Here is a 21839-nt window from a genome sequence, read left to right on the forward strand (position 1 = left end):
CGGCCCCTGCTCTCCCCCTGCACCTCTCAGCTTAACCCCACGGCACCCACATCCCCTGCTGCTGGGGCTCCCCGTGCCACCCCAAAACGGGGCACGGACACTCGAGGCTGTCCCCAGCACCGTTGTCCCCCTCCCCGTGGCACAACCGTGCCGCCCCCTCCCCTGCTGCCCCCGCACAGGGTTGGCAAAGAAGAGACCAAGGCACAAGCTCGGGGTTAGGAAGGGGCCGGTGCCCACCCTCCCCCAGCATAGGGGGGTTGCAGAGGCACCTGAAGGCCCTTTATTATGGGATTTGAGGGGTGGGGGACACGGCACGGCCCCCGGCCGTCACCGGTACAGGTAATCGGCCTGGATGTTGGCCGCGATCTCGGCCTCCCACTTGTCGCCGTTGTTGAGCAGCTTCTCCTTGTTGTACAGCAGCTCCTCGTGCGTCTCCGTCGAGAACTCGAAGTTGGGGCCCTGCCGGGATGGGAGACGCTCACCGTGAGACCCCCCCGTCCCCAAGGAGCTCGGTGGCCCCCCCCGTTCCCCGAGACGGGAGCCCTCCCCATCGTGGGCTCACCTCCACGATGGCATCCACGGGGCAGGCCTCCTGGCAGAAGCCGCAGTAGATGCACTTGGTCATGTCGATGTCGTAGCGGGTGGTGCGGCGGCTGCCGTCAGCCCTGGGCTCGGCCTCGATGGTGATAGCCTGCCACCGAGGGAGGGGGGTGAAAAACGGCAGCAGGGGCTCCCGGGAGCCCCCAGGGATGGATGAGGGGGGCGCAGGGGGGCTGACCTGTGCCGGGCAGACGGCCTCGCAGAGCTTGCAGGCGATGCACCTCTCCTCCCCGGAGGGGTAGCGGCGCAGGGCGTGCTCCCCGCGGAAGCGTGGGCTGAGCGGGCCCTTCTCAAAGGGGTAATTGATGGTGGCCGGCTCACGGAAGAGGTAGCTCAGCGTCATGGCCAGGCCTGGGGGGGTGCCAGCGCGAGCAGGACGTCACCCCGGGGGACAGCAGGGGGATGGAGGGAGGCGGGGGGGACACGCGGGGCCGTGCCGCAGGGCTCACCTCGGAAGAGCTCCGTCCACAGCAGGGTCTGGGCGGCGCGGTCGGTGATGGATTTCATGTCCATGGCCGGCTCCTGGATGTTGACGTACTCTGCGGGGAGCAGGACGCCGTCCCCACGCTGCACGGCGTGGGGGGGTGGCGGCAGCCCCCTGTCGGGATGGGGGCGGGCGGGGGGTACTCACTGTAGCAGTCCCTGGGGGCGGTGGTGCTGAGCGGGCGCAGGTAGCATGGGGCAGGCAGCGGGCCTGGGAGGGGGCAGAGAAAGGGGAAAATGGGTGAGGGGGGGGGATAACGGGGCTGGTTTTGGGGTGGGGGGAGCGGGGTGGACGCTCACCTGCACGGGCAGCCCGGTGCAGCAGGCGCAGCGCTGCCATGACCGCTCCTGCCTGGGGGGGGGGCGCAGGCTCTGAGTGCTGGGGGTCGTGGGGGGGGCACACAGGGGCTGGGCTGGCTGCTGGGGGCAGCCCCCCCTCACCCCCATGAAGGACGGGGGTGTCCTGGGCGCTCCCAACGCCCCCAAAATCCCCAGCACCACACGAGACACGGCCCTTCTGCCCCCCCTGGTTAATTGACACATGCACCCCCTCCCCAAAACCCACCCAAGGGGCCCAGATTTCTCCTCCCCCCCCAAAAAAAACACCCAAGGGGCCCAGATTTCGCCCCCCCCACCCCCAAAATCCCCAAAACCCACCCAAGGGGCCCAGATTTCACCCCCCCACCCCCAAAATCCCCAAAACCCACGCAAGGGGCCCAGATTTCACCCCCCCACCCCCAAAATCCCCAAAACCCACCCAAGGGGCCCAGATTTCACCCTCCCTCCCCAAAATCCACCCATGGGGCCCACATTTCGCACCCCCCACCCCAAAAACCCATCCAAGGGGTCCAGATTTTGCCCCCCCACCCCAAAACCCACCCAAGGGGCCCAGATTTCTCCTTCCCCCCAAAAAAATAACACCCAAGGGGCCCAAATTTCGCCCCCCACACCCCCAAACCCACCCAAGGGGCCCGGATTTCGCCCCCCCCACTCCCAAAATCCCCAAAACCCACCCAAGGGGCCCAAATTTCACCTCCCCCTCCCCAAAACCCACCCAAGGGGCCCAGATTTCGCCTCCCCCAAAACACCCAAAGGCCCCCGGCTCCTCCCGCCCCCCCCAAAGGCCCCCGGCCCCTCTCGGCCCCCCCCCGAGACCCCCCGGCCCCCCCGTCCCGGCCTCACCTCCCCCAAGGACCCGGCCGTCCTGACCCCTGGCCCAGCCCCCAAGTCCCGGCGCGCCGGCGCGAAAGGATGCGGCGCATGCGCAAGGCGCCGCCGGCTTCACGGGGACTGGCCGCCGCGCTGAGGGCGGGGCCTCGGGGGAGGTGGGCGGGCCGCGCTGCGAGAGCTCGCTTTCTATTGGTTAGCTCTGAATGATTGGCGGCGCGGGGAGAGCCCGCGCGGGGAGAGCGAGAGGGGCTGCAGCGAGGTGCCCGCGGATTGGCCGTGCGGCGGCGGGGCGGCGCGGCGATTGGGCAGGGGGAAGTAAGGGCGGAAGCGCTGCGCTGCGGAGGCACGGTCCCTCCCCTGCCCGTCCCTCCCCTCTGCCAGCAGTTGCACCCCGATGGGCAGGGGGCTGAGGGGGCACCGCGATGGCGGCGGGCGCAGGGAGGCGGTCGGACGCTTCAGCAGTTGAAAGCATTCATTGAGCTGCCCTGGACGGCCGCCATGGCCGCGGTGGCCCTACGGTGGCCCCATGGTGGCCCTACGGTGGCCCCATGGTGGCCCTACGGTGGCCCCATGGTGGCCATGGTCTGGCCATGGTGGCCCCATGTTGGTCCCAAGGTAGCCCCATGGTAGCCCCATGGTGGTCCCATGGTGGCCCCATGATGACCCCATGGTGGTCCCATGGTAGCCCCATGGTGGCTCCAAGATGACCCCATGGTGGTCCCATGGTGGCCCCATGGTGGCCCCATGGTGGTCCCATGGTAGCCCCATGGTGGCCCCATGGTGGCCCCTCAGAGCAGGGCACATTCCCCTTGGCGCTTGACGGTGGTGGCGGCCCGGACCAGCCCGGTCTTGTGGGGTCCGTAGGGCGGGTAGCGCAGGGTGTTGATGGGCTCCAGGCCGGTGCCCCGCTGCAGGCAGCCGCGGTGGTGGGTGAAGGTGTCGAAGGTGAAGCGGCCGTGGTACTTCCCCAGGCCGCTGGATCCTGCAACACACAGCACGGGGCCCGCCTTGTGACGGCGCCCAGCGAGGGCCACCCCGAAGTTATCTCCCCCCCAATTGCTTCCTCTAATTTGGATGGGGCTCCAAGCCCTGGAGACCACCTCAGTCACCCCGTGGCACCACAACACTACCGACGTGAAGTTCTCAGTGTTAAACGAGGCTCAGAAGACATCTACCACGAAGTAATTATGCAGAACTTCATCTCCACGCAGGAGGGGCTGTCCTACAGGGCGTCTGAGCTGGGGTGCCAGGCTGAAGCCTTTCCCATTGTCCCATGGCACTGGGGAGAGGACCCCAAATGCCACCTCCTCGCTGCCCTCCTGTCCTCGCCCTCAGTGGGGTCTTCTTCACGGGGTGCCCCCGAAGATGCTGGGAGGTGGGTCCTCATCTCCATAAGCAACTAAAACCCTTGGTAAATTGTTTTCATTTCTTTGCCTTAACCTGGTTTCATTTCTTTGTCTTAAGCTCTTGTTGCACCACAGCTTCCCCCTTCTCCTCCTAAGTTTCTGTTCTCTTTTTGGCTCAGTATGAAAATGGAAGTTCCTGCTTGCTAAACCTCACCTGGTGCCAGAGCAGGCGCCAGCAGCCCCACTTCCCTACCACAACGTCCTCTCCACCACACGCACAGACCCCCCCCAACACCTCCTCGCCCTCCACACTGGCTCTGGCCCCACAGCTGGAGAGGACGGAGGCAGCTCCCGTGGGGATGTTCCTTGCTGCCAGAGCAGGTAGCAAGGCTCCTCATCAGACACGGGTGTCTCCATCACCTGGACTCCTTCCTCTCCAAGGAGAGACAGAAGCACCTCTCGGTGACGTGTTTTTTTCAGCCTAAGGAGACCTCACAGGAAAATCACAGCCCCAGCATGCTGTTTCTCCCTGTGAGATGTTAAACCCTGTGTCACAGGAATTGTGGTGACCAGAAGTCCTCCTGGATTCAAGGAGAGCCTGGATAAATGCCTGGAGACCCCACAACACATGGGGTCCTTCTGGTGTAGCAAATCCTCTGAGCTGGAAACAGGTGGAGATACCTCAGTCATGCCTGCTCTGCTCCTACTCACACATCTGCCTCGGGTCATGGTGAAAAAGAGTGAAGACCTGAACACAGCCGTGCTCCGAAGCCTTTGCAAGACTTCAGAGAAGGAAGAGAACCTCTTCCAGCTGATGCTCCAGATAGAAAACATCCCACAGGAGCTCAGAAATGCGTGCAGCCTCTGCAACATGGGGGCTACAGACCTTGCAGCAAGATATTCACTTCCTTCACGTCGCAGGGATCCTTGCCTGATGCCTTGAGTTCACCAAGAGTAAAGCTAAGAGTGCTGCCCGGTGGCCAGGGCACATGGAGAAGACCACGACACTGCAGGAAGCTGAGTGACTGCCTTCTCAGCTGCCTTTGGGCAGCAAGAAACTCCAGCTCAGAACAAACATTGGACCTTCCCAGGAACCAATTTGTAAGAAATGGGGCGGTATTCAGACCCAGAGTCTAAAATGGAGATCCACAAAAAAATGAAGGTCTTGAAATGTTCCTGTGGTGGCCACGTTCTGATCTCCTCCTTTCTGATTAAGACATCTCTTTGTATGCAGGGAACACTGCTTGGGCCAGCAGCCACAGAGAGAGGAAACCTTGCGGTGCTCAGCACAAACAGAGCTGCAAAGCCCCAGGGCTCAGCCCCGGTGCAGCGAAGCAAAAGGCTTCTGGTGGGACAAACCAGGGACCCGGTCACATCTACCCCAGGCGGGCAGGGTGGGGGCTGTGGACTTACCAATGCCACCGAAGGGCAGCGAGGTCAGTGTCACTTGCATCAGGGTGTCGTTGCTGCAGAAGCTGCCGCTGCTCGTCTTCTCCAGCACCTGGTTCACCACCTGGGAGGGGAAGGGAGAAGGGGACGTGGCTTGGTACCCTGTCCCCACACCCCTAGCTGCCATCCTTCTCCCATGGCCACAGATCTCTGCTCCAACCGAGATCTTTGGGGCACGAACATGGCTGAAGGCACACCAAGGAGCGTGGGATGGGCTCTGTGCAGCCCGTGCTTTCTACCTTGTTCTCGGAGGAGAAGACATACACGACCAGCGGCCGCTCACGGCTGTTGATGAAGTCAATGGCTTCCTCCACATTGGCCACAGTGATGATGAGCAGGATGGGCCCAAAGATCTCCTCCTGCATGGCAGGATTGGAGGGCTGCACGTCCACCAGCACCGTGGGGGCTGCAGAGGAAGAAACCCAAAGGCATCGGCCGTGCCCGAGGCTGGAGGAGACACCTTGACCTGCGCAGAGGGCAGGTTCCTCCTCCAAAGCTGGTGCCTTGCCCATCTCCCATGCAGACCTTCTCTAAATAACCCTTCCAGCTCCCCTTGGGTTGCAAAACCCTCTCCAAAACCCACACCCACCCCATGCAAGGTGGAACAGACTTATCCGAAATGCGAGCCCTCACCGATGTAGCGCTCCTTCTCGTCCGTCTGTCCCCCGATGGCCACGCGCCCGCTGCACAGCAGCGCCCGCACACGGCGGAACTGCTTGTCCCCCACGATGCGGGCAAAGTCGGGGGACTCCTGCGGGTTGGGGCCATAGAATGTGGTGATGGCCTCACGCAGGGCGGGCACCAGCTTGTCCTTCATCTCCACGCTGCACAGGATGTAGTCGGGCGCGATGCAGGTCTGCCCCGCGTTGAAGAAGCGTCCCCAGGCCACCCGCCGGGCCACGTTCTGCACGTCGCAGGTGTCGGACACGTAGCAGGGGTTCTTGCCCCCCAGCTCCAGCGTCACCGGCGTCAGGTGCTTGGCAGCAGCTGTCATCACGATCCTGCCCACAGAGGGGCTGCCTGCAAGCCATAAGGGGATGCGTCACGGCGGGGATCCCGCCACGCTGCAGCCCGGCTCTGGGACGTGGTACTCTGGGGGAAAGAGCACCAAGCCCCACCAGACCCTCACCCCAGATCCATCAGGTCCCAGCCCAAGGCTCTGTCTCTCGGGACGTACCAGTGAAGAAGATGTAGTCGAATTTATTCTCCAGCAGCCTGGTGGTCTCCTGCACGCCCGCGGTCACCACGGCGATGCAGTCCTGTGGCGTAAGAGAAAGGGTCCCCGTGCCACTCTGTCCTCATCCCCACCAACAGCACCCTGGGGCTGAGCGAGCAGTGGGGCAGCCAGGGGCTGGTGCTCTAAGAGCTGAGGCCACAGGGACCCCAGTATGTGGCAGAAGCAGAACGGGCAAGGTTGGAGGCTGCAGCACATCTCCTGGAGGACTCCGAGGTGGGACGTGCCTGAGCGCAGGCACCCCCAGTGCGTGCAGCGAGTGGGAAGAAGCCAGCCTTGGAGAGAGCTTCTTACCTTGTCCAGGTACCTGGGCAGCACTTCCACCGCAAGTCTCTTGCTGTTTTTGGTGATCTCCGAGGGTTTGATGACGACACAGTTACCTAGGGGGAGATGGAGAGGACATCAGAGCACCGACATGGTCACAGCTGGATGCGCTGGCACCCCGCACCAGCGTCCCCAGCCCCGGCATCCTGCAGGCAGGGGACGGGCTCAGCCTGACCGGCGGCAATGGCTCCAATGAGGGGCACCAGGAGGAGGTAGATGGGGTAGTTGCAGGGCGCGATGATGAGCACCACCCCGTAGGGGTCCCTGCGGATGAAGGCCGTGTCCAGCTGTGTCGCCTGCGGGACACCCAGCACATCAGGAGCACTTTGTGGTGGGACAGGTCCCCACGTGAACCCCCCCCCTCCATGCTCCAGCCTTGCCCACAGCTTGCCCTGGCAAGGTCCATTCCCCCTCCTCTTCCCCCTTACCAGGTTCTTGTCCACCTGCTCGTCCTTCATCCAGTGGGACAGGTTGTTAAGGGTGGTGTTGAGCTCGTTCTTGCACAGGAGGACCTCGGAGAACTCGGCTTCAAAGGGTGGCTGGGGACACAGAGCACCGTGCCCATCGTCACCGGCACGTGCTCTGACACCCACCCCGTGCAGCATTTAAACCCAGGCTATGGGACAGCACCGAGCCTTCAGCCAGGGCTGGGGACTGTGGGTTTGGGGTGAAACGTAGCACAGGATCCCCCAAAGGGACCAAGCATCCATCAGGGGGCCTGGAGCTCTTTGAGGGTCTGCTCTGCCCCAGCCCTCAGAAACCCTGCACGCTGAGGCTGCTGCGGGTGGGGATGGAGGAACATCTCCAGGTGCTCCCCATGCCCCCATCCACCCTGGATCTCCGAGCTGGCTGGGTCGTGCAGCCCTCGCGGGCTGAACTTGGTAGGGGTGGGAGCAGCAGGGCTGGGACGTGGTCTCCTCAGCGCTGCCTCCATCCAGAGCCCCCCGGCTGCCCTAGCCCCTTGTGCCCAACCCCGGTGGCCTCACCTTGCGCATGTCCAAGTCGAGGGCCTCCAGGATGTCCTGCTTCTTCTCCTCCAGGAAGCGGCCCAGGGCCTCCAGCTGGGCCAGGCGGTACTCCAGGGGCCGCGTCCTCCCCGAGAGCCAGGCTGCCCGCAGGCGGCTCACCAGCCCCGCGTAGGGGTTCCCGCTGTGGGTATGGGGACATCAGAGGGGACCCCATCCCCATCCAGGCACTGAGGCACAGGATCTCCACGTCCCCCAGCCCAGTGCCCACCCAGCATCAAACTGGGGAAGCCAGGGAGCGGGCAGGGAGTTCAGGCACCTCCTGCCTCCCCTGTGTCCCGGCCGCACGCTGCCATCCCTTTGCTCTCACCTTGTGCCACCCTCATCCTCGGGGGCTGTGCCAGCATCACCACCCAGAGGCTGATGCCCACGGAGCTCCTCCATGCCGGGCTGTGGGAAGCAGCCGACAGCTTCCAGCAGCCCTGGGAAGACGCACGAGGCTGCAAAGCCCGTGTTCCCGTGCAGTCCTGGCTAACGGGGAGCCTTACACCCAGAGGAGGTGGCTTTGGGGAGCCCGGTCAGCACCCTGGCACCACAGCCACGTCCCTGCTGAGCGCAGGGTGCATGCAAAGGCTGCCCCGCGTGCCTGGAGGGGGGAGGCTGCCAGCTTCCAGCCCTTCCCCTTGGCTCCCTGCGTCACCGCTGGCTCTGCTCCAGCCCAAACCGCTTGGGACGTGGGATGCCACCACAGATCGTGCTGTGGGGTGACGGTGAGCCCAAAACATGCCTCCAGCGGGGAAGTGGCTGGCGATGAGGGGAGCGGGACAGCCCTGCCCTGCCTCTGCAAGCCAGCCTCAGCATGCGGTGCTGCAGCCAGGCATCCCCGCGGGGCTGCCAGTGCACAGAGTTCCTCAAGTGCCAACTGTCCCTGCGACCATGTCACGAGTGAGGGTCCCCATCAGGGGAATGGGGACACCCGGGGACACAAGAGGGTGTCCTGGGGCTGGGCAGGGGCACAGGGTTAACCCCATGGCTCCATTTTCCTCTTGTCTTCTCCCACTCCCTGTACCCCCAGGCGGGTGAAGGAGGCACAAGGTGAGGCTGCAGAACTCGATGCAAAGTCTTTACTAAAGCAGAGTTACACGGAGGAAAAAGCAACAGCTGTCAGGAGAGCAAGGTCCACAGGGAAGGAAAGGGTCACCTAGCGAGGGATGGGGCTAACTGCTGGCTCTCAACTTCCAGGGGGCTGCTTCTCTGCCAAGAAGAGAAGGCTGGGGTGAAAACAATAATTTTTTGCCATTTTAGCTACATCACAGCACACGGTCCAGAGCAGAGGGAGTGAGCATGCAGGAGGGGTCTGTCCCCGCTGTCCAACACACTTCGGGTGGCAGTGAGGCAAAGGATGTGGCACGGGACAGAGGTGCAGACGAAGGGGGTTTCACCCTGCAGCATCCCCAGCCCGGTCAGTCCACGAGCGGCGCGGGGCACTCCTCAGAGCAGGGTGCACATGCCCCTGCGCTTGATCTCGAAGGTGGCCGTCATCAGCCCCAGCTTCTGCTGGTTGTAGGGCGGGTAGCGCAGGCTGTTGATGGCCTCCAGGCCCATGTTGCGGTGCAGGCAGCCGCGGTGCTGAGAGAAGGTGTCGAAGGTGAACTTGCCGTGGTATTTCCCCAGGCCGCTGTTACCTGCAACAGACAGCACGGGTCCAGACTTGCTCCTGGATTCTCCTCCTGCCCACCCTGAGCCTCAGGGCTGCAGGATTTTCTCGTGCAAATCTCCCACAGGACCTCTCGCCCTTCCCTGTTCCTTGTCCAGCTCTACAGCTCCTCAGTCACACACTGCCAGATAATCCCTGCAGCTCACTGCTGCTTGGAGGTCCACGTACATCATTGTGACTGGTCTACGTTTTCTCCGTGGGCACAGGCTCTTCACAAAGCTCTGCTGGGTCTACGGTTTCCCTCTGCAACCTCAGTGGTGCCCTACCATACGTAGCCATGGCTAGGGGCCACCACCCTGCCTGGAACGAAGCTCAGCCTCTTCCTGCAGCTCTTAAAAATCAGCAGCACATTGGCAATGCTGGTTCCCCTGATTCCTGTGGCTGATTTAAGCTTGAGGCTGCACGTCACGGTTAATAGCCCAGTGACTTCACAGCCAGGTTACTGCGGAAGCTTCGGCAGATGCCATCTCACCCTGATGACTTCAGGCCCTCCACCTGATAATTTGAGGCCGTTTCTCTGAATCATTTCCATAAAGATAAGTTACGGCACAGGAACCACCACCAATTGTTCCCTGATCCACAGTCAGGTAAGGAATTAATTCTGCTTTCCTGTCTCGGCGTCTTATTATGTCTGAATCAGCTGTCAGCTCTGACAGAGATGCTGAGCATGTGGAGTCTCTTCCCCACAATAATCTCCAGAGAATATTCTAGGGAAGAGACCACGAGATTAGGAAAGTATTCTGGGGCAACATCATCAAATTCTTCCTGTATTCCAGCACTGCTTTTCCCTAGATAACTCACTGTAGGCAATGCCACAACCAGAACCCAGTGCTCAGGAGACCTCACTTTTTACCTGAAAAAACAATTGTTGTGTTCATATAAAGACACTCAAAACCAGGTACTTCTTCCTCTTGGCTGAGGAGGATCTCCACATTACCACAGGCATATTTCCCTGACTTTCATAAGTGTTTTACTCTTAATACTTAGTCTTAAAATGCAGAATGAGAGTATAAACCTGCTCCTGAGTGACATTAAGGGCTCCGATCCAGCACCACACTGCCTGCAGGAGGAAAGCTTGCCTACCCAAGAAGCACAATGCTGCCAGACAAGGAGCAGCAATGGACTGACCGAAGACAGCAGCACCTGAGGAGCTCCCGAGTAAGCCAGAGCAGGGAAGGCACAAAATCCACTCACATTGCCCTTGCTGCTCAGAAATACCAAGGAAATACCCAAGTGGTGCAAACTTCCCTACATTATACGTGAGGCATTTCCCCTGACACACTGTGGAACGCTGCTGGGGCCAGCAGCCACAGAGAGAAGAAACCTTGCGGTGCTCAACACGTGCTCAGCACAAACAAAGCTGCAGAGCCCCAGGGCTCAGCCCCGGCGCAGCGAAGCAAAAGGCTTCTGGTGGGACAAACTGGGGGCCCAGTTACATCTGCCCCAGGTGGGCAGGTTGGGGGCTGTGGACCTACCAATGCCACCGAAGGGCAGCGAGCTCAGTGTCACTTGCATCAGGGTGTCGTTGCCGCAGAAGCTGCCGCTGCTCGTCCTCTCCAGCACCTGGTTCACCACCTGGGAGGGGAAGGGAGAAGGGGACGTGGCTGTGGTCTGCTGGCTCAGTGGCAGCACTGCTCAGACATCAGCCAACTTTTCCCCCAGTCCAGGGTACCCAGAGCATGCCTCAGGGTGTCAGCGGGGTGGGCACCAGCCCTGCTGCCCCATTCCCCTCGGTCCCTTTTAGTCTCCCTGGACTGCACGAACCTTGCTGTCGCAGGAGAAGGCGTAGACAGCCAGCGGCCGGGGCCGTGCGTTGATGAAGTCAATGGCTTCGTCCATGTCGGCCACGACGACGATGGGCAGGATGGGCCCAAAAATCTCCTCCTGCATGGCAGGATCGGAGGGCTGCACGTCTGCCAGCACCGTGGGGGCTGTGGAGAAGGGTTAAAGCAATGCATCGCTCACTGCACAGGCGCTCACACAAGTCCTGGGCTCACCAGGAACCTGCTGCTTCAGATTCCTTTCCCCAGCAGAAGATGCTCTGCACCCCCTGCAGACTGCAGCTTCAAGCCCTCCACGATCTCCCTGCGTCTCTGCCTACAGGCAGCTGCGGAGCCTTCCCCGCGGCAGTGGCTGGCACCATATCTCCGCTTCCCCATCTCACATCCCCCCACGCCAGGCGCTTCCACGCTCAGGCACCCTCACCGATGTAGCGCTCCTTCTCGTCCGTCTGTCCCCCGATGGCCACGCGCCCGCTGCACAGCAGCGCCCGCACGCGGCGGAACTGCTTGTCCCCCACGATGCGGGCAAAGTCGGGGGACTCCTGCGGGTTGGGGCCAAAATATTCGGTGATGGCCTCGCGCAGGGCAGGCATCAGCTTGTCCTGCATCTCCACGCTGCACAGGATGTAGTCGGGCGCGATGCAGGTCTGCCCCGCGTTGAAGAAGCGTCCCCAGGCCACCCGCCGGGCCACGTTCTGCACGTCGCAGGTGTCGGACACGTAGCAGGGGTTCTTGCCCCCCAGCTCCAGCGTCACCGGTGTCAGGTGCTTGGCAGCAGCTGTCATCACGATCCTGCCCACGGAGGGGCTGCCTGCAAGCCATAAGGGGATGCGTCACGGCGGGGATCCCACCACGCTGCAGCCCGGCTCTGGGACGTGGTACTCTGGGGGAAAGAGCACCAAGCCCCACCAGACCCTCACCCCAGATCCTCCATCAGGTCCCAGCCCAAGGCTCTGTCTCTCGGGACGTACCAGTGAAGAAGATGTAGTCAAATTTATTCTCCAGCAGCCTGGTGGTCTCCTGCACGCCCGCAGTCACCACAGCGAAGCAGTCCTATGGTGTAGGAAGAAACATCCCTCTCTGTCAGCACCTGCCCAGGTCACTCTGTCCCCGTCCCCACTAACAGCACCCCAGGCTGCTGGGCCCATGGCCACTGGCTGAGCACAGAGGAAGGAGCCACAGTGCCGAGGAGGCACAGGGCACAGCTGGGTGTGAGCAAGGGGTGGGAATGCCCCAGCCACGGGACAGGGAGAGCTTCTTACACTGTCCAAGTAGCAGGTCAGCACTTCGGCGACAAGCCTCTCGGTGTTCTTGGCTATCTCTGAGGGTTTGACAACCACACAGTTCCCTGCGGGGAGAGGGACAGGACATCAGGGCCGTGACATGGTCCTGGCACCCCAGACCAGGTCCCCCTGCTGGTGCTGCTGCCTGCGTCCTGGGGCAGGAGACAGCTCTGGCTCCACGCAGCCCAGCCTCACCGGCGGCGATGGCCCCGATGAGGGGCACCAGGAAGAGGTGGATGGGGTAGTTCCAGGGCGCGATGATGAGCACCACTCCGTAGGGGTCCTTGCGGATGAAGGCTGAGTCCAGCTGCGTCACCTGCAAAAAAAAAGGTCCCACCTCAGTGCCATTCCCGAAGCCGCTCTGCCCCTTTTCATTTTGTCTCCCCCTCTTCCCTCCCCAGGTCAGCCCGGAGCTGCTGCCCTACCAGGTTCTTGTCCACGTGCTCGTCCTTCATCCAGTGGGACAGGTTGTTAAGGGTGTTGTTGAGCTCATTCTTGCAGAGGAGGATCTCGGTGAAATAGGCCTCAAAGGATGGCTGGGGACAGACATCACCATAAGCGTCACCCCAACACCGACCCCATCTCCTCCCCACCCACAGGAGGCATCTGCCCCCCTGTTTGCCCACAAAGGGCAGAGCAGAAGCTATTGAGGAGAAGCTATCAAGCAGGAGTAGCCAGTACCTCCTGCGGCCACTGGGGAACATCACAGTCACTGAAATTTTATGAAAACTGGTATTTGGCCAGAGAAAAAAAAAAACACTATTGAATGTATTTTGGACCACGCTGTGCTCTTGTACTGGTGCCTTTGCCCTTGTGGCTGCAAGTCACTGCACGCTGACCGCCTGGGCACAGGAGCTGGAAGCAGAGCCCAGTGCCTCCTCCCACGGCCCCCACGCAGGAGCTGGCCCCAAGAGCTCACTTTGTTCAAACAGCAACACGAAGAAAAGCGAGCGCCTCCTGACCGCCCCGCGGGACGGAGCTCGGCCCAACGCCACCAGGCAGGAAAATCCCCGCAGCTCCCGGGGCTGCTGCGCCGAGCCGGCACGCGGCTGGGACGGGCAGGTCGGGCAAGGTGCGGGGGAATTAAACAAACCCAGCAGGTTTCCGCGAGATAAACCGTCCCAACAGGCAGTGACTAAACTGACCATGACTCGGGAGCGGCGTGCGGGCTGGGCGTCAAGAGCCGGAATCGCAGGGGCTGCACAGGCATTTCCTGCGCGCCCGAATCCTCTCCGCTGACATACCCGCGGCACAGCAGCGCGGCCGAGGCCCGCTCGTGGGGGAAAAGCACAAAGGCACCAGGAGTGAGTTTGGCAGGCTCAGGAATGCCCCATCACCCTGGAGAGCAAAGCTCTTTGCGCTATTAAGGCAAGTCTGCAAAGCCCCTGACCGCTGATGCTCCCAGGAGGCTCCAGCACCGAGCCCCACTTGAGGGACCTTTGGGTCCCCGGCAGCTCCCGAGCTCCTCGATGTGCCCGGCAGAAGCAACGGGGCCGCTCTCAGCATGGGCAGCCGCTTACAGCACTGAGAGGATGAGGAAATTGCTGGTGAAGATGGGCCCATTGAGGCTTTTGGTGGGACACGAAGGGTGGCTGTGCGATGGGACATTAAGTCTGAGGTCACCCGGGTGCCTTCGATCATCGGCGGAGAGAAACCGGCACCGCTGCGGGCGAGGCACCCACCTGGGTGCGTAAGAGCAGATGAATTGTCCATCTAGCTATGAAGGCCTGCCTGCATAACAAGCGTATTACTAGACAACCGGCCCTAATTACATACAATTAGGAGAGGTGAACGACGCACTTGGAGTTCCGATGCGTATCTACCCCCGGCTGAAGCAGAGGGTTCTCACCCCCAAACAAACAAGGCAATTAGGAGCCCCGGGAGATTTCGGGCAGGCACGGCCACCGCACTGATGCGTGCATAGATGTGGTCCCGATGAGCCAAGCGCTGCTGCAGCCAGATAAGCTCAGTTACGCTGCACCGGGGCAAAACACCCCAAGGAAAACCTTTCCTCACACCGCGTGACCAAAGCACGCAGGTGACTGTCGAGCTGCACGACACGTCAAGAAAGGAAGAAGCAGGAAAAGGGTCCGGAAGCGCTGAGCAGAGAATGCATCGAGGAGGCTCCCTGCCTCCTTGAGAGATCATCTGAGAGATCCTGGGGTGCCGCAATCCCCAAAGCCACAGCAGGTCCCTGCCCACACCACGGCACCGTGCAAGAGAAATTGGTCCCCGTGCCGCTGGCACGCAGGAGGAATGTGCAAGGCCAGCACGTTGCACAACGCCGGTAATCCCGGCTGCCATTGGGATGGCGAGGAGCTCCCCGGGACACGGCCTCCGCACCTGGGACTCTGCGAGGCCACCTGGGGCACGGCGCTCGTGGTGGGTGCCAGGGGGAAGCTCGGTAATGCCGAGACTCCCACCTGGCACTGGACAACACGGGGAAATGGGACAGGGCGAGTGGCACTGAGCCCGTCCAGCAGTGTGGCCCCTCGTGAGCTCCAGCTAATCCCAGCTGGAGAGCTCTGCAGGGACCCAGCACCTATGGGTGCCCCGTGCCAGCCCGCAGCACACCACGGGGGATGCAAGAGCCTACTGAGGGGACCCCGATGCCCAGAGCCCCACACCTGCACCCAGGAGGATAAAAGACCCAGAGAAGGGGGTTTTGGGGACCCCGACGAGGCAACCACAGCGCCCGGCTGCCAGCTCCTCTCACCTTGCCCATGTCCAAAGCGGTGGCCTCCAGGATGTCCTGCTTCTTCTCCTCCAGGAAGCGGCCCAGGGCCTCCAGCTGGGCCAGGCGGTACTCCAGGGGCCGCGTCTTCCCCGAGAGCCAGGCTGCCCGCAGGTGGCTCACCAGCCCCGCGTAGGGGTTCCCGCTGTGGGGATGCGAGCGTCAGAGGGACCCAGCCCTGCTCTCACCCCCACTGCTCCAGGTGACGAGGGACAGGAGCTCCATGTGCCCACCCAGCACCCCCACGGCACCCCCCGCCCACCTCCCTGCTCCCCCCAGCCCCTCGCTCTCACCACACGGGGCTGCAGACCACCGGTCCCTTCGGGATGGCACCACCACAGCCACCGCCGTGGCCACCCGCGGGGATGTGCTTGCCACAGCCCGGGGGCTGCTGCACGGGGGGCTCGTGGGGGTGCTGCATGCTGGGCTGTAGGAAGGAGCTGCCGGTCTCCACGGGCCCTGGGGAGAGACGTGAGGCCGGTTACGGTGCTGGGAGACGGGATCTGCGCCCACCCCGCTGTGGAGAAGCCCTGGAGATGCTGGTGTGACCTCAGGGGGAGCCACCCCAGCAGCACCCGGCCCCGCAGCACCTCTGGAGGTGGCTGGGATGCTCGAGGCCGTCCCGGCTGCGGCGTGACTCAGCCCAAGCAGCAGCCGGAGGCTCCGGTGCGCCCGGCGGGAGATGTTTGGGATTCCCGGGATGTCCTCACGCGCCCGGGCGGCCGCCAGCCTCCGGCCATGGGCCTGCCCCGCCGACACGGGGTCACCCCGAGGGATGGGGGATGCCCAGAGCCCCCCCGATGCGAGGCAGCATCCCAGGTGGCCCCAAAGGGATCCCCACGGACCCAGGTGTGCGGCAGCAGCGGTGCTGCCCCAGCACGCTTTTGGGCACGGCATGGCATGAAGATGTGCCCAGACACGGGGCGCAGAGCCACGACCCCACATCTGCTCCCAGTGCCCCAATCCGTGCCCGATTCACCCACCCTTCCTCAGGTGAACCCCGCAGTGGGGCGCCCCACAGCGAAGCCTGGCCGTGGGGCAGCCCAGCGCTGTGCAGGGGGCCCGGAGGCACCTACCTGTGGGGCTGAGCGGTGGCGAGAGGAGCGCGAGGCCGGGCTGGCACTGCTGAGGTTTGGGGCGTCCCTCCTAAATGCTGTGGGGCAGGTGGCCTGGCCCCATGGCCAGGGGCGGGCGGGACGGTGCCCCGCCTCCGTGGGGCTGGCAGTGGGGAGACAGCACCCCGCCTCCGTGGGGCTGAGGGGCCCGGGATGGGATCTCCCCCATGGGACAGTGGGGCTGGGGAAGCCCTGCTGCCCCCAAACCATCACCGTCAGCCCTGACACACAGACACCCCACAGAAACCCCACAGAAACCATTTACCCTGTATCCCAAAGCTGCCCTGACCCACAGGCACCCCACAGCCACCCCTCACCCTGCCCCCCAGCATCGCCCCGACCCGCTGACACCGCTCATCCTGTCCCCTAGGGCCACCCCGACCCATGGGGACCCCATGGGGACACGCCACCAGCCAGCCCCTGACCCCATCCATAGGGCTGCCCGCTGCCACCCCATCGCCACTGGGGTGAGCTCGCCCCACGCCCGCCTCCCCTCTGCCAAACTCCCCGCACGCCCTAATTAATTACCCCGCTTCGTAAACAGGAAGGCAGCAGCCCTGCCCCATGCGCTGCGCCGTGCTCAGCCCCACGGCGATGCTCCCCAGATCCCGGGGAGCGCAAACCCCAAAAGGGGCACGGATTCACCCCAAACCGGTGCCGTGATGGAGGCGCCCCCACCTCGCTGTGGGACCCTCCCAGCCCGCGCCCCCCTCTCGGTGAGCAGCGGGGTGGTGAGGGGGTGCTGGCAGCCACCCCCCTGTTGGGGACACCTGCGGGGACATTGGGGTTCGTGGCACCTGGGTGCGCCCCGGGGCCCCGCACCCCGAGTTGGGACGTGCCCAGGGTGGGGACGCTCTGCGTGGCCCCCAGGGGATGGAAAAAACAGGGGGGGGGGTCCAGCTCTGCCCCCACAGACCCAGACAGAGGGGGCTGCGTGTCCTGGGAGGTGGTGGGCACCCACATTTGGGGTGGGGGGCTGCACCCTCAGACATCGCCCCAAATCGGGGTGGCAGAGGGTTGGGGAGCTGGGGGGCAGCAGGGGGTGGTTTGGGGGCGCGGGGGGGTCCCGGTGCGGCTCCTTTAAACGCCCCCGGTCCCGCCCGCCCCGTCCGAAAGAGGAAGCGGCGGCGGCTCCGCCCCGGCCGGCCCGAGCGCGGCGGCGGGTCCGGGGTGCCGGTACCGGGGGCACGGGGCTGCGGGAACGGGGTGCGGGGTTTGGGGTGCCCAGTGCAGGGCTTGGGGGTGCGGGGCACGAGGGTGCGGGGTTTGGGGGCGCACGGCGTGAGGATGGAGAGAAAACGGGCGCAGGGTTCAGGGATGGAGGGCGCAGGGTTTTGGGGTGCCGGGTCCGGGGGCGCAGGGTTTTGGGGTGCAGAGTGTGAGGGTGGAGAAAGAAGGGGTGTTTGGGGGTACCCTGCAAAAAGGTGCAGGATTTCGGGGTGCAGGGTGCAATGTCTGGGGGTGCAGGGCCTGGGGGTGCCCGGCGCAGGGGTGTGGGGTTTGGGGGTGCAGTGTGTGGGGACAGAGGAGTGATGGGTGCAGGGTTATGGGGTGCTGGATGTGGGGGTGCAAATCATGTGGGTGCAGGGTCTGGGGATGCAGGGCACAAGCAAAACAAGGTTTTGGGGTGCCAGGCTCAAGTGTAGGATTTTGGGGTGCGGGACACACGTGGCAGCCCCCTGACACCCCCGGGCCGCCCCACAGACGCAGCGATGGAGGAAGACCCCAGCTGCTGCCAGGATGCGGCCAAGTTGGCGGCGGGCGAGGGGCTGGGTGCCGAGGTGCAGGTGAGGAGGGGGCACGTGAGGCCACGGGGGGGGCTCCCCACTTCTGGTGGCACCCCGAGGAATGACCGTGGGGGTGCCCGCAGCTGGACGACGTGGTGGGGACGCACCCCGAGTACAACGAGGAGGAGGAGGAGCAGAAATATTTCCGCCGCAAGCGCCTCGGCGTGGTGAAGAACGTGCTGGCCGCCAGCCTGGCCGCCACGCTCACCTACGGCGTCTACCTGGGTACGGCCCCAACCCCTTGGGGATCCCCCCTTGGAGACCCACGGCTCTTTGGGGACCCCCCCTCGGTAGAGGGGCAGCGGTGTGACGGCCACTCGGGGCCCCCCCAGGCCTGCTGCAGATGCAGCTCATCCTGCACTACGACGAGACGTACCGGGAGGTGAAGTACAGCAACATGGAGCTGGAGGACATCGACCGCAAGGTGCTGATGGGCATCAACGTCACGCCGGTGGCGGCGCTGCTCTACACGCCCGTCCTCATCCGCTTCTTCGGCACCAAGTGGACCATGTTCCTGGCTGTGGGGATCTACGCCCTCTTCGTCTCCAGCAACTACTGGGAGCGCTACTTCACGCTGGTGCCCTCCGCCGTGGCCATCGGGGTGGCCATCGTGCCCCTCTGGGCCTCCGTGGGCCACTACATCACGCGGTAGGCAGCGGGGGGCGGGTGGCAGGGGGGATTGGGGTGCGGGCTGACCCCCGCGTCCCGCTGCAGGATGGCACAGAAGTACTACGAGTACGCCAACTACAAGGAGGAGCACGTGCAGGAGCAGCGGCAAGCGCCGCGGGGCGCCTGCAGCACCTACGTCGTCGTCTTCCAGACCGTCTTCTACGCCTGCTTCCACGTGAGGGCCGGCGGGGCGCGTGGTGGGGGATTAGGGACTAGGGGGGGGGACACAGGGGACAGCTTGAGGCTGAGTGCCCCCTCTGCTCCGTGTCCCGCAGCTGAGCTTCGTCTGCGCGCAGATGCCCATGCTCTTCTTCCTCAACAACTACCTCTACCAGCTCAACCACACGCTGTACGGGGTGAAGCACTGCGGTGAGCGCAGGGGGCGACTCGGGGTGGCAGGCGCCGTCCCGCTGGGCGCTGAGCCGCGGCGTGCACCCCGCAGGGACGCTGAGCCACGGCACGCTGCCCGGCTTCAACAAGACGGTGCTGCACAGCCTGCCCCGCAGCGTCAACCTCATCATCGTGGAGAGCGTCCTGATGGCGGCCGCCTTCCTGGCCATGCTGGTGGTGAGTGCGGGGCCAGGAGGGAAGGGCCTGGTGGCCACCGGCACCTCACCGGCCGCTGCCACCGTCAGGTCCTGCTGCTGTGCGGCTCGGCTTACCGGCCCACCGAGGAGATCGACCTGCGCAGCATCGGCTGGGGGAACATCTTCCAGCTGCCCTTCAAGCACATGCGGGACTACCGCCTCCGCCACCTCCTCCCCTTCTTCATCTACAGCGGCTTCGAGGTGCTCTTCGTCTGCACCGGCTTCTCCCTGGTACGGCGCGGGGTCGGGATCGGGGTGGCAGCAGGGGGATGGCGTGGCCGGGTGACGCTGAGCCTCTCCTCGCTGCAGAACTACGGCGTGTGCGCCCTGGGGCTGGAGAAGCTGGCGTACCTCCTCATGGCCTACGGCTTCTCCGCCTCCGCCTGCTCCAGCCTGGCCCTCTGCACGCTGCGCCTGCGGCGGCAGTGCCCGCTGCTGGCCGGAGCCTTCGTCCACGCCGCCATCCTGGTGACACTCTTCTGCTGGGCACCCGAACCCCGGCGCGTGGTGCAGGCGCCGCTGCTCTACTCCATAGCCGTGCTCTGGGGCATGGGCAGCGCCCTCAACAAGACCGGCATTAGCAGTGAGTACCGGGAAGGTGCCACCGCAGCTTCGCGTCCCCTGGTGTGACCAGCTTGTGCCCGTATGTCCCCTCCTCGTGACCCCCGGCACTCTCAGCCTGGAGAGGGGACCCCGGCACGGGACGGGGACACTGACACCCCGCACCCGTCTCCTCCCGCAGTCCTCCTGGGCATGCTGTACGAGGACAAGGAGCGCCAAGACTTCGTCTTCACCATCTACCACTGGTGGCAGGCGCTGGCCATCTTCACCGTCTACCTGTGGTCGGGGCTGCCCATGAAGGTGAGCGGGGACGGGAAGATCCCAGATTCTGGAGAACAAGTCCTACGAGGAGTGGCTGAGGGAGCTGGGCTTGTTCAGCCTGGAGAAAAGGAGGCTCAGGGGCAACCTTATTGCTCTCTACAGATACCTTAAAGGAGGCTGTAGTGAGGTGGGGATTGGTCTGTTCTCCCACGTGCCTGGTGACAGGACGAGGGGGAATGGGCTTAAGTTGTGCCAGGGGAGTTTTAGGTTGGATGTTAGGAAGAACTTCTTCACTGAAAGGGTTGTGAGGCATTGGAACAGGCTGCCCAGGGAAGTGGTGGAGTCACCATCCCTGGAAGTCTTTAAAAGACGTTTAGACGTAGAGCTTAGGGATATGGTTTAGTGGGGACTGCTAGCGTTAGGTCAGAGGTTGGACTCGATGATCTTGAGGTCTCTTCCAACCTAGAAAATTCTGTGATTCTGTGATCCCGTGGCGCGCGGGGCTGGCCGGCCACTGAGCGCTTCCGTCCCGCAGGCCAAGCTGTCCATCATGCTGCTGGCGCTGGGGCTGGCGGCCGGCTCCTACCTGTGGATGGAGCGCAAGCTGGCGCAGCGCGTGGCCTACCGCCTGCCCCGCATCCCCCGCCCGCGCCACAAGATGAAGGGCTACCGCTACCTGGAGGACGACGACTCCGACGAGACCGCTTCCGAGGACGAGGGGGCGAGCCGCCGCCGGGATGGTGACGATGAGGAGGAGGAGGAGGAGGACAACCACCAGCACCCGGCCGAGGCTGACGGCGGGGACGAGCTGCCGAAAGACGAGAGGGAGAGGATGGGTTAGATGTGGGCTGCGCCAGAAAAGCTCAAATCCCACAGAAAGCCCAAGTCCCACAGAAAGCCCAAATCTTCACAGCAAAGCCCAAGTCCTGCAGAAAGCCCAAATTCCCATGGGAATCCTAAATCCCCACAGAAATCCTAAATCCCTGTAGGAATCCCAAACCTCTCAAAAAGCCCAAATCCCCACAGAAATCCTAAATCCCTGTAGGAATCCCAAACCCCTCAAAAAGCCCAAATCCCTGTAGGAATCCCAAACCTCTCAAAAAGCCCAAATCCCCACAGAAATCCTAAATCCCTGTAGGAATCCCAAACCCCTCAAAAAGCCCAAATCCCTGTAGGTATCCCAAACCCCTCAAAAAGCCCAAATCCCCGCAGAAATCCCAAATCCCACAGAGATTCCAAAGCACCACAGCAAACCCAAATTTGCATGGAAATCCTAAATCCCCACAGCCATCCCAAACCCCTCAGAAAGCCCAAATCCTCACAGGCATCCTAAATCTCCACAGAATACCCGGTCCCCACAAAAATCCCAAATCCCTCAGAAAGCCCAAAACCTCACAGAAATCCCAAATCCCTGCGGAAAGCCCAAATCTCCAGAGACACCCCAAATCCCCAGAAGTCCCAAACCCTGCAAAAATCCCAAATCCCCTCCAGGAATCCCAAACCCCACAAAAAATCCCAAATCCATGCAAAAATCCCGAGTCCCCTCAGAAACCCAAAACCCTAAAGAAATCCCAGACTCCCTCAGAAACACCAAATCCCTGCAAGAATCCCAAACCCCTGCAAAAAAAAAAAAAAAAAAAAACAAATCCCCTCAGAAATCCCAACCTCCTGCAAAAATCCCAAACCCCTGCAAAAACCCCAAATCCCCTCAGATATCCCAACCCCCCAGAAACCCCAAATCCCTACAAAGATCCCAAATCCCCGCAAAAAACC

At 63.0% G+C, this 21839-nt stretch overlaps 4 protein-coding genes across 5 annotated transcripts; 1 reads left to right on the forward strand and 3 right to left on the reverse strand.

The window, feature by feature from the left end:
* Positions 1–209: 209 nt before the first annotated feature.
* NDUFS8 (NADH:ubiquinone oxidoreductase core subunit S8) lies at positions 210–2350 on the reverse strand. Of its 2 annotated transcripts, none has more exons than XM_084288503.1 (7): positions 2266–2350; positions 1384–1435; positions 1232–1294; positions 1050–1139; positions 779–951; positions 563–691; positions 210–459 (listed from the first exon to the last, which is right to left on the reverse strand). In XM_084288503.1, the coding sequence occupies exons 2-7, from the start codon at positions 1421–1423 to the stop codon at positions 328–330; spliced, it is 627 nt and encodes a 208-aa protein (XP_084144629.1). In that variant the 5' UTR covers positions 1424–1435; positions 2266–2350; the 3' UTR covers positions 210–327. The 2 variants fall into 2 exon arrangements, with proteins under 2 accessions (XP_084144629.1, XP_084144628.1); XM_084288502.1 differs by having other exon boundaries at positions 1384–1462; positions 2266–2311.
* Positions 2351–3041: 691 nt separating this feature from the next.
* On the reverse strand, positions 3042–8015 carry LOC311210178 (aldehyde dehydrogenase family 3 member B1-like; the record flags this gene model as incomplete). Its single annotated transcript, XM_084287968.1, has 10 exons — positions 3042–3235; positions 5013–5112; positions 5288–5454; positions 5682–6068; positions 6226–6307; positions 6577–6662; positions 6782–6902; positions 7035–7145; positions 7593–7755; positions 7942–8015. 10 exons carry the CDS (start codon positions 8013–8015, stop codon positions 3042–3044), a joined length of 1485 nt encoding a protein of 494 aa, XP_084144094.1.
* Positions 8016–9052: 1037 nt separating this feature from the next.
* LOC311210523 (aldehyde dehydrogenase family 3 member B1-like) lies at positions 9053–18468 on the reverse strand. Its single transcript, XM_084288486.1, has 11 exons — positions 18365–18468; positions 15380–15545; positions 15069–15231; positions 12778–12888; positions 12548–12668; positions 12332–12417; positions 12041–12122; positions 11494–11880; positions 11053–11219; positions 10764–10863; positions 9053–9256 (listed from the first exon to the last, which is right to left on the reverse strand). The coding sequence occupies exons 2-11, from the start codon at positions 15505–15507 to the stop codon at positions 9063–9065; spliced, it is 1539 nt and encodes a 512-aa protein (XP_084144612.1). The 5' UTR covers positions 15508–15545; positions 18365–18468; the 3' UTR covers positions 9053–9062.
* On the forward strand, positions 17911–20907 carry UNC93B1 (unc-93 homolog B1, TLR signaling regulator; the record flags this gene model as incomplete). The annotated part of the gene is made up of 10 exons (XM_084287969.1): positions 17911–17988; positions 18072–18213; positions 18321–18636; positions 18703–18832; positions 18933–19026; positions 19100–19224; positions 19293–19475; positions 19554–19827; positions 19987–20105; positions 20602–20907. The coding sequence occupies exons 1-10, from the start codon at positions 17914–17916 to the stop codon at positions 20905–20907; spliced, it is 1764 nt and encodes a 587-aa protein (XP_084144095.1). The 5' UTR covers positions 17911–17913.
* Between the last annotated feature and the right edge of the window lie 932 nt (positions 20908–21839).

The sequence above is a fragment of the Netta rufina genome, assembly GCF_964035555.1.
Source record: "Netta rufina genome assembly, chromosome: 5".
NCBI lineage: Eukaryota > Metazoa > Chordata > Aves > Anseriformes > Anatidae > Netta > Netta rufina.

What these genes read in the sequence shown, in the direction of transcription:
- LOC311210523 (XM_084288486.1), bottom strand. Translation starts at nt 15,507, where the DNA reads ATGCAGCACCCCCACGAGCCCCCCGTGCAGCAGCCCCCGGGCTGTGGC. An exon ending in GTGGTCTGCAGCCCCGTGTG is followed by an intron (nt 15,232 to 15,379) that starts GTGAGAGCGAGG and finishes GCATCCCCACAG; the next exon opens with CGGGAACCCCTACGCGGGGC. An exon ending in CCGCTTTGGACATGGGCAAG is followed by an intron (nt 12,889 to 15,068) that starts GTGAGAGGAGCT and finishes GTCTGTCCCCAG; the next exon opens with CCATCCTTTGAGGCCTATTT.
- NDUFS8 (XM_084288503.1), bottom strand. Translation starts at nt 1,423, where the DNA reads ATGGCAGCGCTGCGCCTGCTGCACCGGGCTGCCCGTGCAG. An exon ending in CGCCCCCAGGGACTGCTACA is followed by an intron (nt 1,140 to 1,231) that starts GTGAGTACCCCC and finishes TGCTCCCCGCAG; the next exon opens with AGTACGTCAACATCCAGGAG. An exon ending in AGGCCGTCTGCCCGGCACAG is followed by an intron (nt 692 to 778) that starts GTCAGCCCCCCT and finishes CCTCGGTGGCAG; the next exon opens with GCTATCACCATCGAGGCCGA.